At 44.2% G+C, this 14,345-nt stretch overlaps 1 protein-coding gene across 1 annotated transcript; it reads right to left on the reverse strand.

Moving 5' to 3' along the window:
• Nucleotides 1-1,179: 1,179 nt before the first annotated feature.
• d2hgdh (D-2-hydroxyglutarate dehydrogenase) lies at nt 1,180-6,714 on the reverse strand. The gene is made up of 10 exons (XM_080547920.1): nt 6,685-6,714; nt 5,948-6,311; nt 5,755-5,812; nt 5,373-5,512; nt 4,692-4,885; nt 4,374-4,542; nt 3,976-4,119; nt 2,570-2,712; nt 2,023-2,188; nt 1,180-1,936 (listed from the first exon to the last, which is right to left on the reverse strand). The coding sequence occupies exons 2-10, from the start codon at nt 6,288-6,290 to the stop codon at nt 1,674-1,676; spliced, it is 1,620 nt and encodes a 539-aa protein (XP_080404046.1). The 5' UTR covers nt 6,291-6,311; nt 6,685-6,714; the 3' UTR covers nt 1,180-1,673.
• Between the last annotated feature and the right edge of the window lie 7,631 nt (nt 6,715-14,345).

Genomic DNA, 14,345 nt, shown 5'->3' on the forward strand with positions numbered 1-14,345 from the left:
GAAGGAGGGAGAGAGAAAGAGAGAGAGTGAGTGAGTGAGAGAGAAAGAGAGTGAGTGGGAGAGAGAGAGATAGTGAGTGAGAGAGTGAGCACGAACAAACGGAGGTTAGCAAGGCCAAGTCCTGAAGAGATCCGGGCGGGGGGGGGAAAAGAGCGAGAGACTGAAAGGGCAATGCATAGGAAGTCTTAAAAACCAGGGATAGGCTACAGACAGGGGGTAGGGGGAGGCTAGGGAGGAGAGGAAGGCCAGGTTGAATGGGTAGGGTGTTAGGCTGTGTTCATTCCCTTTTGGAACTCAGGATGGAGTTCAATATGGACATAGTTATTTCCGTCGGGATTCCCATTGGTTGACTAGACATGGAGACGGGACAGGAAAAAGCACTGTTGGATAGGATCAGGTGTCCTTCGATTCCTCTCCCCTCGCTCCCTCTCATGCCACTCCCTCCCTCGGCCTGGAATCACCCAGAAGCCTGGATCCATCCCATCGGAAGGACCCAGCAGTGGCTACCTTAAGGGACATGAACCTGCCGTCTGTCATTGTCGCTGCACTGTGGACTATGTTACTCGATGTGAGAGATGGATGGTGTATTGTTACCCTTAAACCTGCTTTAAAGCCCTGTGCTGCAGACTGCTCTGGTTCCGACCTGTGTGTCAGGCCCTCGCCATACATACACACTCCTGTCCTTTCATTGTTTTATTTAATCTTCAACCAATCATGTTGGTTTGTTGTTCCGTTATCAGATGATCTTTATTAGAACAAGCCAAGACACACACACAGACAGAGGAATGCCATTTTGTGTTCAGTTAAAAAGGAACAAAGCCAATAGAATCATATGGAAACTGTGGTTTTGAACTCCATAGTGAATATTTATGTATAATGTGCTTTACAATACTGAGGCTATGTAGGGCTCAATGATGATGACTACTGATGATGATGATGATGTGATAGTCACTGCATAGACATTTATATGACAAGGACCTTCTGTATCCATGTTACTACTATTATGTTATGGGCTAAATAGGATGTGTTAAGTTAAAGTGTAGTGAAAAGGGAGAATATACTTCCAGAAGCTTAAGCGCTTGTATGCATTATTGATGACAGTAAATATAGGAACACTGTAAAGACTGGTTGTCCTTGTTAAGGGGTATCTCTGAGATTGTGGATTGAGGAGCCATTGGAAACGGACCCCTTTTCTTTGAGAACTGTGACAGGAAATTAAATAAGACCTTCTATTTGGAAAAAAATATTTTATTCATGATTAACAGAAAAAGAACCATACATCTTGTTTTAGGGATTCAGGTGTGTCTGTTCACAAAAAGGAGTTGGTTATGTTTGGAAAAATATGTTTGTTGCATTTTTTTTTTTTTTTACATGTAATAAAACATTTACTGCACTGTTACACTGTCTTCCATTCTGGTGATTCTATAACAATATTCAACACATATAATCTTATGTATTTACAAAGGGCTCACATGATTAAAGAGTAGATACTACAATACTTTGTCAGTGCATGTTGCAGGAGTGTCCAGAGGTTGTTCACTAGATAACAGTATCACATGGCACAACATTCCCTTTGATCAATCCAACCAGTCAGATCAGTGATTACTGATTGCATAAAAAAAAAAAAAAAAAAGTTTATCTCATACATGAGGCTGATCCAATGGGAGTCAGGGTCAGTGAAGGTCATCTGGCAGGGTCTTATAAGGGTTGAGAATGCCCTTGGGGTCCAGCATGGTCTTAATGTTACCCATGAGAGCCACAGCCTGCTTGGGTTTACTGTAGTAGATGTAGTTCCTCTTCTTGAGGCCCAATCCATGCTCAGCGCTGATGCTGCCGTGGTGACCAGCTGTCCACTCGTAGATGAATGGTTCGATGGCCTCCAGGAGGGCGGGGTCTTTAGTCGGGGAGGTGATGTTCAGGTGCAGGTTACCGTCACCTAGACAGACAGACAGAGACACACCTTAGTCTGTGACCAGAGAGTGCAACATGTTTTAGTGTCCCCTCTCTGTCTGGTAGTCTTACCCACGTGTCCGTATCCCACCACACTCTTGGCAGAGCCCCCCAGGTGTTCTCTCATGTCTGTCACCAGCTGGTAGATGCGTTCCACAGGAAGCGAGATGTCGTATTTATATGTGTACCCGTCGTGAGTCAAAGCCTCTGTGACTCGCTCACGCAATGACCACAAAGCCTGAGGACAGGGAGTGAGAGAGACAGATAGACACACACAGACATAGGGAAAACAAGATTGAAAGGCATTACTATTCTAATAACCCCTTCGGTTCAACGAGGGCTGAAACAAAGGCTGCATTTTTTTTTTTTTAAGGAGAACAATAATCAAGGAAGCAGGCCTCAACAATTGTCCAGCTAAATACATTGTTTGCACATTATTGGAGATACGATAGGTACGGTATTCCTGTGTGGTTACTATCTTTGTTCAAATCAACACTGACGTCTCAGTATCTATTTTTCACACACATGTCCTCATATGCAGACACAAAACAAATGTCACTTGTACATGTACAATGTGTACATTCAAAAAAAAAGAAAAAAAAAGAAGAGAAAAAGTCACCTTGATTTTGGCTTCCTCCGTTGCCACGGTCCCATCAGTAACCAGTGATGATGTCATCGCCTGCTCCAGGAAATTGTGAAGCTTCTCCTCGTCGTGGACAGGGTTTGACCCGGACGTCTCTATGACTATATAGAATGGACAGTCTGCAGAGCACACAAAGCAGAGAGTGGATATCAATGGCCGTGGTCCAATCCCCATCCCTATTCTTTCTGAAATTACCGGACTTAGCCAGGGTTGTGAGTATTCTCGAAGATCCCCCTCAGTGTTTCACATACATACCGTATTTTCCGGACTATAAGTCGCACTTTTTTTCATAGTTTGGCTGGTCCTGTGACTTATAGTCAGGTGCGACTTATATATCAAAATATATATAATTTCATACTGACTGACATGAACCAAGGAGTAAACATTACCGTCTACAGCCACGAGAGGGCGCTCTGGGCCGCTCTGGGCTTGTGACAACGATATGCTGCTCCTGTACCACTGAAGAAATCTAACTGAAACATTAACGGGAGCTTGGTGAACTTGTTTACTGGTAACTTCCTTGTTGGACTCGCTAGTTTGTTATGTTAATTTAGCCTATTCAGCCTCCCAGGTATGTTCTTTATGCTATTGTGTAGCTGAATAACTGTTAATGTGTTACGTTAACATACCGGACACCTATTCAGCCTGTTGTTCCGTGTTCTATTGTGTAGTTGAATAACTTGCCTTTCCAGATTAAATGTCTGTTGGTGGTCTTGGATTTTGTGAAATACATTTCTAAATAAATGCGACTTATAGTCCAGTGCGACTTATATATGTTTTTTCCTCTTCATGATGCATTTTTTGACTGATGCGACTTATACGGTAGAAAATACGGTAGTTGAATTTGTCCCGACCAAAAGTATTTTTTAGCACTGTTTGTATTTATTTATTTGAAGCACATTTTTCAGACTGCATGTGGAAAGTGTTGGAGCAGGTTTGCAGAAAGGAGAGGGCTAGGGTAGGGATAGGGACAGAAAGGAGAGGGGCCCTATGGGCTTAATCATTTGAAATTGGCGGCTCAGTCAAAGACCAACAACAATACCGGAGCTTGGTATGTTTAGTGTTTCATATATTTTATGTGTTCCATGTATTTTCATGTACGGTGTAGCCTACTAAAGTGTGCCTTTCCACTTAGATTTGTGAAATTATGAAGTAGCCTGAAGTAGTGAAACTATGAAGAAGTGTTGCGACTGTGCTTCTGTTGTTTTCACAGTGTTCGACATGAATGTAGTAGTATAGTATAGGGCTCCAACAACAATGACAACAATGTCATTTTGAATCCCGCGGTTAACCGAAAAAAAAAGGGAACAGTTTAAAAAAAAAATATATAATCGTCCTATCCTAGTGTATGTGTGTGTGTATGAGTGTGTGCGTGCGTGTACCTGTGATGGGGTTGGGTAGTTTCAGGTGTGTATTCAGTAGCCTCATGCAGTCTCTGTCCAGGAACTCGAAGGCCGAGAGGATTTCTCCCAGCATGCCTCTACAACACTGGAAGGTCTGTAGCAGCTGCTCAAAGGTCTCACAGCCTAGAGGAGAGACAGTGTTACACACAATACACTACAGACTGTTACATGACCGGTAAATGTTCATCAGCACAGGCAATTGGCATATAGTCTGATCACCAGACCTGTGATACTGTGTATTCCGCTGAACCAACATGGTCTGGCTTCAAGAGCTTTTCCCCCTCCCAGTGAAACCCTTCTCCAACGACAATATTCAGTTTCAAGATTTGATGGGGGGGGGGGGGATTGTGAGATCAGAGTTCAGAGGTGAAGCGTACCCAGGAAGGCCACGTTGATAGCTTTGGGTTTCCGTGGACACAGGATGGACACAGCGGTGATGACCCCCAGCGTGCCTTCGGACCCTATGAACAACTGTTTGAGGTCATATCCTGTGTTGTCCTTCCTCAGAGTGGCCAAACAGTCCAGCACCCGCCCGTCCGCCAGTACCTACACACACACACACACACACACACACACACACACACACACACACACACACACACACACACACACGTGACCCACTGCCCCTCTGTCTCTCTCCCCTTTACCTGCTCACTCTCTTTCTGTTCCCTTCCTTCCATCCTTCCTCCACTCACCACCTCCAGCCCCAGTACTGTCCCTCGTAGTGACCCGTAGCGGAGCAGGCGCAGCCCCCCTGCATTAGTGGCCACGTTGCCCCCGATGTGGCAGCTGCCCTTGGCCCCCAGGTCCAGAGGCATGATGTAGTCCCTGTCCTCCAAGTAGAGAGACAGGTTCTCTAGGACGCAGCCTGCTTGGCATGTCAGGATACCTGACCCAGAGGCAGAGACACACATGAGCCTGATACAACTTGGATGGACTGTAAATAAACATACACAGGCACTTAGGGGGTTTGTATATTACTTAACAGTATGATGAGGGCACTGAAACTCTCTCTCTCTCCATGTACACACACACAGACACACACACACACACACACACACACACACACACACACACACACACACACCCTTGTGGTAGAGCAGTGGTTCTCAAACCTCTCCTTGGGGACCCCCAGCCGCTCCACATATTTGATCTTTTTCCACCACCAGCACACCTGATTCAACTTATCAAGTACAAAGCAATGATTTGTACTTGATAAGTTGAATCAGGTGTGCTGGTGGTGGAACAGATCAAATATGTGGAGCGGCTGGGGGTCCCCGAGGAGAGGTTTGAGAACCACTGTGGTAGAGTGACCATGGAGATGGTGATACAATTACAGACCAGAGCCTAGAACCATTGACCCCAGAGTTACTGACCAGACACACTGTCGAAGGTGAGCACTTTGTTCATGAGGGCAGTGGATAGTATGACCTCATCATAGACAGGCACACTGCCTCCCACCAGTCCTGTGTTCCCCCCTTGAGGGCTGATGGCCAGGTTATGCTGGTTACAGTACCTAGAGAAGAGGTGTGTGTGTGTGTGTGTGTGTGTGTGTGTGTGTGTGTGTGTGTGTGTGTGTGTGTGTGTGTGTGTGTGTGTGTGTGTGTGTGTGTGGAAACACAATTACAAACTACATTACAGAGAAATACTTAATTAAAGCCATGAAACTCCTATAACTAGGCAGTGCCGCCCCCTCCCCTCCCATCCATTGTCTAGATATCTTTATCTCAGGTGAAGGTTCAACCCCTGTTCCTTTACCTGAGGACCTGAGACACCTCCTCTGTAGTCTGGGGCCTCAGCAGCACCTCACTGAACCCTGCAGAGAGTAAGACAGACGACACACTCATCAACATGACTTATACAACCAATTATTTTTCAAAAACAATACAAAAACCTTGGAGGGCTTTAAGTAGGTCCCAGCTCAAACGTGAATGGAAAAAAATGATATCACCTCTCACTGACTTGAGCCAGTCGACATTACAGGCTTCCAGTAGGTCTGGGTCAGTGATGGTCCTGCCTGGTAGTACTTCTCTGAAGAAGGCTAAATCCTCAGCAGTTACCTTAGAAAAGGGCAGCCTCTCTGGGGCTGTTCTCGGAGCCAAAGTAGATTGGTCTGCCCCAGCATGAAGCTCCCGGGAGCGGACTCCACACTGCCTAGGCGTGGGTGGGAGAAGTGGCCCGCTGAAGCCTGGAGCTAAAGTTCTGGCTGTAGCTGGAGATGAGAGAGTTCTGAGGGGACTCAGCCACCTGAGAGCAGACCTCAGACATACCCTTCTGTGGAAGAGTCCAGCCATGACAAGGGAGGAACACAGTGCCTTGAATGAATAGAAAGAGAACTGATGTTGCTAGTCTTATTTCTTACTTTACTCACAAACCAGTAAATAAATAACTCTGATAATAAGAATGTAATCAGATATGCAGTATTACTCAGGTTTTGTAGTAATGATAGCTGTCTGCAGCCATACACTTTGATTTGATATGTTTATTTGAGAAGGGACAGTGCAAGTTTATGAACAAATTCCATGTATTACAATGTATTACGAGAAGCTTGTAAACAAGCCATATTATAGCCACGGCTAGTTTCCATCTGTTGTCAGCAATGACAGTAGTAGCCTACTAATAATAGCTCACTATCATTGTCACAATATCATGCTTGTTTACAAACTTGGTTAGTACTAGCTTGCTCACCTGTCAACGAAGATCTGTCTTGTAGACGGCTGACTGTGATTTTCAGTTTTAAAAAATGTGCACAATCATCATTCAAAATTGTTCATAATTTTCAATTTCATATGGCTTAGCTTAGGCTATATCCACTAGTATACTGAAACAATTTCCTTGCTAGCTCGTTAGCTACAGTAGCTACTTTGTTGCAACAAACATCTAAGGTTACTAAACCAGCCACGTGTTTAGGGTCCAAGTCATTTTAATCATGTCGTACTTTGCCGAAAGGTATCTGTTACAACGTTCAAGGGCAAACCTGTAAAATAACATCAAGACTGTTACATGACAAAAGTTGACAGTCCAGTCAGAGTCAAAGCCTAGCACTGTAAACTAGCTGTGGTGGGAGGTTGGCCAAGACCGGCACAGACTTGTCCAATCAAATATGATATACACAATGTTTGAGCCAATGAAGACGTACGACTGATGTTTACGTTCGGAGGCCAGTGTTGTGTCACTGGCTGTGTTCGAAATGGCATACTAGCATACTACTCATACTAGATATGGCGCAGATTTGAGTATGCGAGAGCGTTCACATTGTACAGTATGCGAAATTTGAGTATGCGAGAAATCTAGTATGTATACTAGATTTTGCTGAATATTTGAGTATGCCATGACTGGACACTACTGCGTCATATAAACTCGTCATACAGCTGTTCTATATCGTGGAGCTCCGCCCCATAGGGGAGCTCTGCTCCTATTGGTTTACCCCGCTACCTAAAGTAGCAATTGACTGAAAATGTTCGATGTCTGCGCCCTGTGGGTGCAATAAAAGGGGCATCCTCCGTTACCTCATTCTCCCCAAAAATGTCAGCACAGGTTTAAGTCTGAAGACAGAAGGAAGAAGAAAGAAAATACTGGAGAACCCGCCAGAACTTCCCTTCATGATGGATCGCCCACCCCCGAAAGCAATTCTATGGGCCGCTTGGTCCGACTACCTCGCAGTGGACGACAAGCACAACCTCTGCTACGTCTGCATGCCGAGGCGGCATTAGTCATCTCCCCCAGCTGTCTACCCTGCACCTTCCCATGTCGGCAAGGCAGGAGCGGTGGCCTGGTTCAAGGAGAAGATCCCCCTGGCGGAGGCGCTCTCAGGGATGTTATCCGATTTGGATAGTCTCTCTTTCTGCAGAAGGGAGAAAGTGAGAGATCGCGGACCGTTGCAGATCGTCTCATCGGGGATTGTCCAGCCAGACGTTTTGGGGGTCTCGGCTAGAACGGATATATTTCTTACGCAAACATTTACTGGGATTTACTACCGACGTGTGCGATGTGGAGAATACAAGTGGTGTTGTGGTTGACTTTCTCTGTGCTGCTGTCCTTGTCTGGAGGGGAGATGAAAGCCCGGAGCTGCAGCGAGGTTAGACAGGCTTACACGACCAAAGGTCGTTACCCTCCCTCCCCCACCCGGCGACGACCCCCCCTCACCCCTCCCTCCCCCACCCGGCGACGACCCCCCCTCCCCCACCACCCGGAGACTCTCTACCGAAACCGTGGAACAATGGACAACCCCCCCCATCCCCCAATCCTCACCCCCCTACCTGGTCTACACTCTGAGCAAACGCAATGTTATTATGTCGCCCTCCCCCCCCTCCCCCCCGCCTAAATCTACTGGTGTTTTTGTACCCCCCCCCCCCACCATGACCACACACTGTACATACTTGTTGTTTTGTCCCCCCGCCCGAACTACCCATTGTACATATTATATGTCTGTCCCCCTGCCCGAACTACCCACTGTACATACTTTGTGTTTTGTCCCCCGCCCCCACCTGTGGTGTATGTCCCCACCTGTCCTACCCGCTGTACATACCTTATGTTTTGGTGTATTGTTCTTCCCATGTTGGATGTATGTTTATCTTGTAGATAGTACTAGTTATTTGTCTGTATTATCTTGTAGATAGTACTAGTTTTTTGTCTATCTTACATGTAACGATTAATTGAGTATCAAGGACCCCAATTGAAATAAGCCAGTGGCTTTCTTGGGTTTTTATCCTGTTAGTTGACCTTGTATGTAATATGTACTTTCATGTACCTACTTCTGCAAATCTTCTAATAAAGTTTTCAATCAATCAATCCGCCGGGGGACGCGTCCTCACAGAGCTGAGTTGTCAGAGTCAGGATCATCCTCTGATGAAGACGAGAGGTAGGTGGAGGCTCACATGATCTCTCGCCCCCCCATCACTCCACCAGGACTTCCAAGGCCTACTGGAAGCTGCGGCGGACATGTTGTGGATTTCCCTTCCCGCCTACCCTCCCCCAGCGACTACTTCCTACTGGGATAAAGGGTTTTACGGGAAGAAGGCGAAACTGAGCCAGCCTCCCAATGCTGTCCTCCCGGGCCTGGACAGGTTCGTGGAGGGCGCATGGGAAGAGCCCCTCACGTGCAGGGCGCCAGGGAAGGTGTTCCTGCCCTTTACCAAAGTAGAGGGACTCTCGGAGGAGATCAGAAATGGCTCCCCGCCGCTCGAGCCAGCGCTGGCGGCCTACCTGGTGCCAGGATCCAGCGCTTGGGTGGCGCCCAGAAAGCTGCTACTGCCCTACCAGCGCGAACGCTTTAACGTAGACAAGGGTTGGTGCGCAGGCATCGGCGGTGGCGAACAACGTTTCTATGTTCAACGCCGCTGTCTGCAGCGGAGGCAGAGCTTTTAAGTAAGCTAAGCGCAGCGGCTATGCACCTGGCCCAGGGCATAGCAACTTGTGGCGGTAGAATGATGGCCAACGCAGTGGTGCAACAGTGCCACATGTGGCTGTCTCTTATCACCATGACCGGAGTGGATAGAATCTTTGGTCGGAAGGGGGGAAATCGGGCCAAAATCGTTCAGATTATCTTTATGACTTCCCCCCTTCCTACCAAGGACAGCAAACGCCCGATTATCGGATGGCTTTTAAGATTATCCTACAAGATTATCCTGTGGTGTGAGGTGTGTTAAGAGTCAATTTCTCCTGACAATCTGCTCGGAAAATGGTCGGGAACGACGATCGTAAATATTAAACGTGTTCAATATTTACGATCAAAAGTCCTCTTGTGTGTGGGTGAAACTGACAACTCGCGAGTCCGATTGTGACGTGGAATGGAATGTAGCCAATCAAGAAGCGAGTTGACTGACGGGTCTTGTTCTTTTCGTTCTTCAGAATTTAATTTGCCCTGTCGCACATGGTTGCCTAGTACAGGTCAGTCAGGGTACTACTACCCTGATCATGCAAGAGTTTTGGCTTGGGGGACGAGACTCTAGACTATCGTAGGACAGATCTTTGTATGTGGTGTGCTGTATTGGGAATATCGGAGCACACCACATACAATACGATCAAAACTGTTCAATCCATGATTTTTGGTCTTCATGTGTCTTCTCTCTCAGATTTTGGTCTTCTCTCTCAGATAAGAAAATCTGTTAAGATTTAGAAAATCTTAATGTGTGTACCAGGCTTTAGAATGTCGTTCTGTGGTTTGATGACAAGTCAAGATTATTGATCACATTGTCCACACCTGGCCACTTTGATTGGAACTCATTCAAATGCAAATTCTCCCCTTCATTGTGACTTCATGTACATCTTGTGTGCGTGCCTAGCCTGTATACTGTATACCTGTAAACCAATCATTGGATACTGTAGGTATAGAAAAGACTGTAAGACAAATGAGTCCATTCAGTGTCAAATGCCATTGTTTTCCAGGAAGTCCACACACTACAAACTACAAGATGCACAACACTCACATTCTATTTGATAGTTTTCAGTCTGTTTTATTTTTGTAAACAGCCCTTGTGAATTCACCAATGCTAGTTAGTCGTTAGTTAGTCCTGAAAACATATGGTTAAAGAGAAGAAAACAGATCTTGAAGTATTTATGTATCCATTATATAATCAGAAGGAAGCAGTTCCATGTTTTTCCAGTAAGGCATTTCCTTATTGACCATCATATATTGTATCAAAGGTCATTAGATAATTAAGTTCTTTGTACAGAGTACACTGACCTTCTCAAGGACCACACTTGTGACTGGATCTTCCTAAATGCAGGTAAGCTGTTACACATTTAGCCTTGTTTTTAGACTACCAATGGGTCTGATTTAGTGGTTGTTTTTAGAAAAAGGCTTTCTTTATCTTGTCTATAGGGGCAGGTCTGTGTAGATGTTTGAGTATGTGTAACAAGTTGGATTATAACATTAACTTTGATACAGTGCCCATTCCAAAGACACACATAAGAAACACATAAGGATGAAAAGCTTTTTTAAACTTAAGCTTCTTCTGTTAATGCCTATGCTTCAGTTCAGCAGGCTAACTTTGTCTTGTTTGTTAGAGTTTAAAGGGGGTCATTTTACATATAACATATGATATAGGCCTATTGTACACATGATGTTCACAGTGCGGGTAAATACAGTATAGGAACACATGGTGAAAGATGTGACATACAAAACAAATAATATTCATGAGACACATTGCTCAAATGGGAGTTTTTCCGCAGTTGGCACGATAGCACGAACAGGGCTGACAGAATACGCTCTGTGGAGACACCTCGTTTGCCATCCCACTGCTGACTCCAACATAGCAAACGGTGGGATAGAGTAACTCGCCCTGAGTGGGTATCAAACTCGTGACCTTCCGCTTAGTAACCGGCCACGCTAGCTACACACATGCTAAACACCAAGGGCCGGTGAAACTCCCTTGGCGGAGCTGCTAACGGGCCTTAGGGTCGCTAAACTATGCAATCAATGCATGTAAAAACTGTCTGGGGTGGGTATAACATAAATATAGTCAATCACTTTACACATTCCAAAACACACTGCTAAGGTAATAAACTACTGAGGTTGCAGCAATTCACAGATGTTGCAAGAGGCCCACAAAGTTTACGGTCAGTGAACAGCAATCATTCAGTACAGACAATCTGAGAAGTGAGTTGCCAAAAGACCTTTGCTTAATTGATACAGGAACATCATAAACATGTACCACAATTATACAAGAAGCAGTCCTTACAACTCCCTGCTGAGCAGGACCTACAGATTCTACACAGTCATAGAACAGCACTTTGTCAGTGAAGGTGCAGCAACTGGACACAATCTGGGTAATTATATACATCTCCTTGTGTTAATTTAATATGTAATGCATTTATATTGAATTACAATTCCTGGTTGAGTACAAAATGTTATTGTTGAGTGTAATATATTTCTTTAACCGATTGCCTACTTCCGTCTGTTTAGCTGTAGCTAGACCAATGTGGCATAGCAAGCGCTGCACACAAAATGGCCTTGGAACCCAGCTTTCCTCACTCTATTTAACTCTCATGTTAGTGGTCCATATTCAAGCCAGATTCTGAGTGAGCACATTGATTGGTTCTCATAGACTTTGTATTTGTATTGGGTGAGGCATCTCGTTCCTTGCTCCTTTTGTTGGAGCGAAAAAGTGATGGGGAGGTTCTTTAATATATCTAGTAAGTATTAGAAACACCAAATCAACTTTAAATCAACTTCACATGAGTTGCTGCAGCCTTCTTTGGAGGGGGATTTTGCGAAGGATGAGGGGGCAATTTTGTTCCCTGCCTGGGGAAACACTGGGGTGTGCCGGCCTTGGCTACATGCTGGCTTGATGTTGCCTTTAAATTTACTTACCATATCTGACTTTCATTCTCCACAGAGAAAAAAGAAATTTGTCATGACTCAATAATTGGATACTGCTCTCACGGAGGTATGAATTATATGTCACACAGGTTAACAACATTCTGTAATTTAGTCTGCATCTATTTTCTCTATTTTCATTACTCTATTCATGTTTTCTGAAAAAGTTGATATAGGACTTTTATTATAAAAGAATGCCTACAGATTGAAATTACAAAATGTATTTTAGTATCACATTGACATAATACTGTAATTTCCCAGACATAATCAGAAAGGCTTATTACACTGACAATGATGTGTTTAAGATAATTGTATTGGAGTCCACTCTACATTGCCATACCAATGGGAGGTAGAGAACGGACTTCACCGGTCACCCATACCAGACAACGAGGGCATTGAGAGGGACTACTGTGACCCAGCAAAGACCCAAAGGCTAGTTTGCCCTTAAACATTTAGGCATGATGCAATATACTGTTTACAAACCACAGGAAAGTAAACAAACACCTCATAGCTTCAGGATATCTTTAAAACTCCCATGTTGATGTCACAGACTGGCCCCTTGTCTAGTTTTTTGCCGCGGCGCACATGATTGTGACTTTAATGATTATATATAATGTTATAAACTAGCATTTGATTTGTGTTTAAGTTAGCTATCTCTTGTCTATAAATCAGGGGGGTATTCCACAAAACTTGATAATAGCTAATTCAGGCTTGTTTTCCTAATTCACGATAATTTCAGATCGAGTTCCGTTCCCTTCCGTTTGCTATTTGGTTGCTATGCAACCAATCCTTCAGAACAAACCTGGTAGCGACCAGGTTTACGGTCTGGTTTAAATTAGACAACAGTTCCGTAGAGTGTCTTTTTGGAAATATTAGGTCCCACCGTTTTACGAGATAGATAGATAGATATTTTGATAAATAGTTTGATAGTATGCTAGATAGATAGATAGATAAATAAAAAGTGTTAAAAGATAGGTATGTGTATCAGCTTGCATTGAGAATAGCAGAGTGGTGTGGCTTTTATTTATTTTTACATTAACAGAAGCCTTCATGCAAATCGATTTACAATAAATACCAGTGAATCATCTATCCATCAGTAATCATAAGAAACAATAATCTATGCAAATCCAGGGTCCAGTTACAATGCTAGAAGAACATCATTTACTAGTCAGAAAGGCTTCAAACACCATTGTAGTTATGTCAGTTCTCGTAAATTAGCCTATGCCTACATACATTACATTTTTCGATTGAATCCCAATCGAGAGTTGCTCAAACCAGGCTTTTCTTTTAATTGCGAATATACTAATCAACGTATGTGGAATACCCCAGCTTATTCATTTTCAAGTTTTGACTTAAAGACCAAATAATTTAACATGAGATAATCTGAAAGAAACACTGATTAGAAACTTACTAGAAACTGTAGACTTTCTTTTACATAACACTTATACTATAGGAGAAATGCATGGGGATTTTCTGCTTGAACTGATAAACACACTTCACCTCCGTATGTAAAGAATGGTCAAAAGCTTTGAAATTGTTCTGTTCCCTAGTCGTGGTATACCACCTGTGAACTTTATCACAATGACCCAAGGGCACCGTGAAGTACGGCGCCTCTCTACGGTTTCATCAGTGGACCTGCCAGGTGATGCCTTTGCCACAAAGTGGGCATGGTACTGGGAGAACGAGGATGACAAATGGAGCCTATATTTGCCACCAGTATGTATTGATACAGACAGTTTGAAACATGCATCTAAGGCCAATTGCAACTGATTAGGACACACAAACTCATTATGGTGGGAGAAATCTGTTTTTCAACACAATGCTCATGCATGCTGCAAGCAATTTGAATACGGTGTGATGGCCATCCCATTCAGAATGTTGGTTACAATTAACCCATAATTACTACCATTGGTGCCTTTCTATTGTTCACCTATTAGTATCTGTCATCTTCATGAAATAGTGTCCCTAATGTATTTTGTGTGTGTTTATTTGTTTGTGTGTGTGTGTGTGTGTTGTGTGTGATCGATCT

The sequence above is a fragment of the Nansenia antarctica genome, assembly GCF_963989245.1.
Source record: "Nansenia antarctica genome assembly, chromosome: 1".
Taxonomy (NCBI): Eukaryota; Metazoa; Chordata; class Actinopteri; order Argentiniformes; family Microstomatidae; genus Nansenia; species Nansenia antarctica.

Excerpts from the sequence above, each read along its gene's own strand:
- d2hgdh (XM_080547920.1), bottom strand. The coding sequence starts at position 6,290 with ATGGCTGGACTCTTCCACAGAAGGGTATGTCTGAGGTCTGCTCTCAGG. Across the intron at positions 4,886-5,372 it reads CACCTTCGACAGTGTGTCTG|GTATCCTGACATGCCAAGCA; the intron begins GTCAGTAACTCT and ends CCTCTGGGTCAG. Across the intron at positions 1,937-2,022 it reads GGTGGGATACGGACACGTGG|GTGACGGTAACCTGCACCTG; the intron begins GTAAGACTACCA and ends CTGTCTGTCTAG.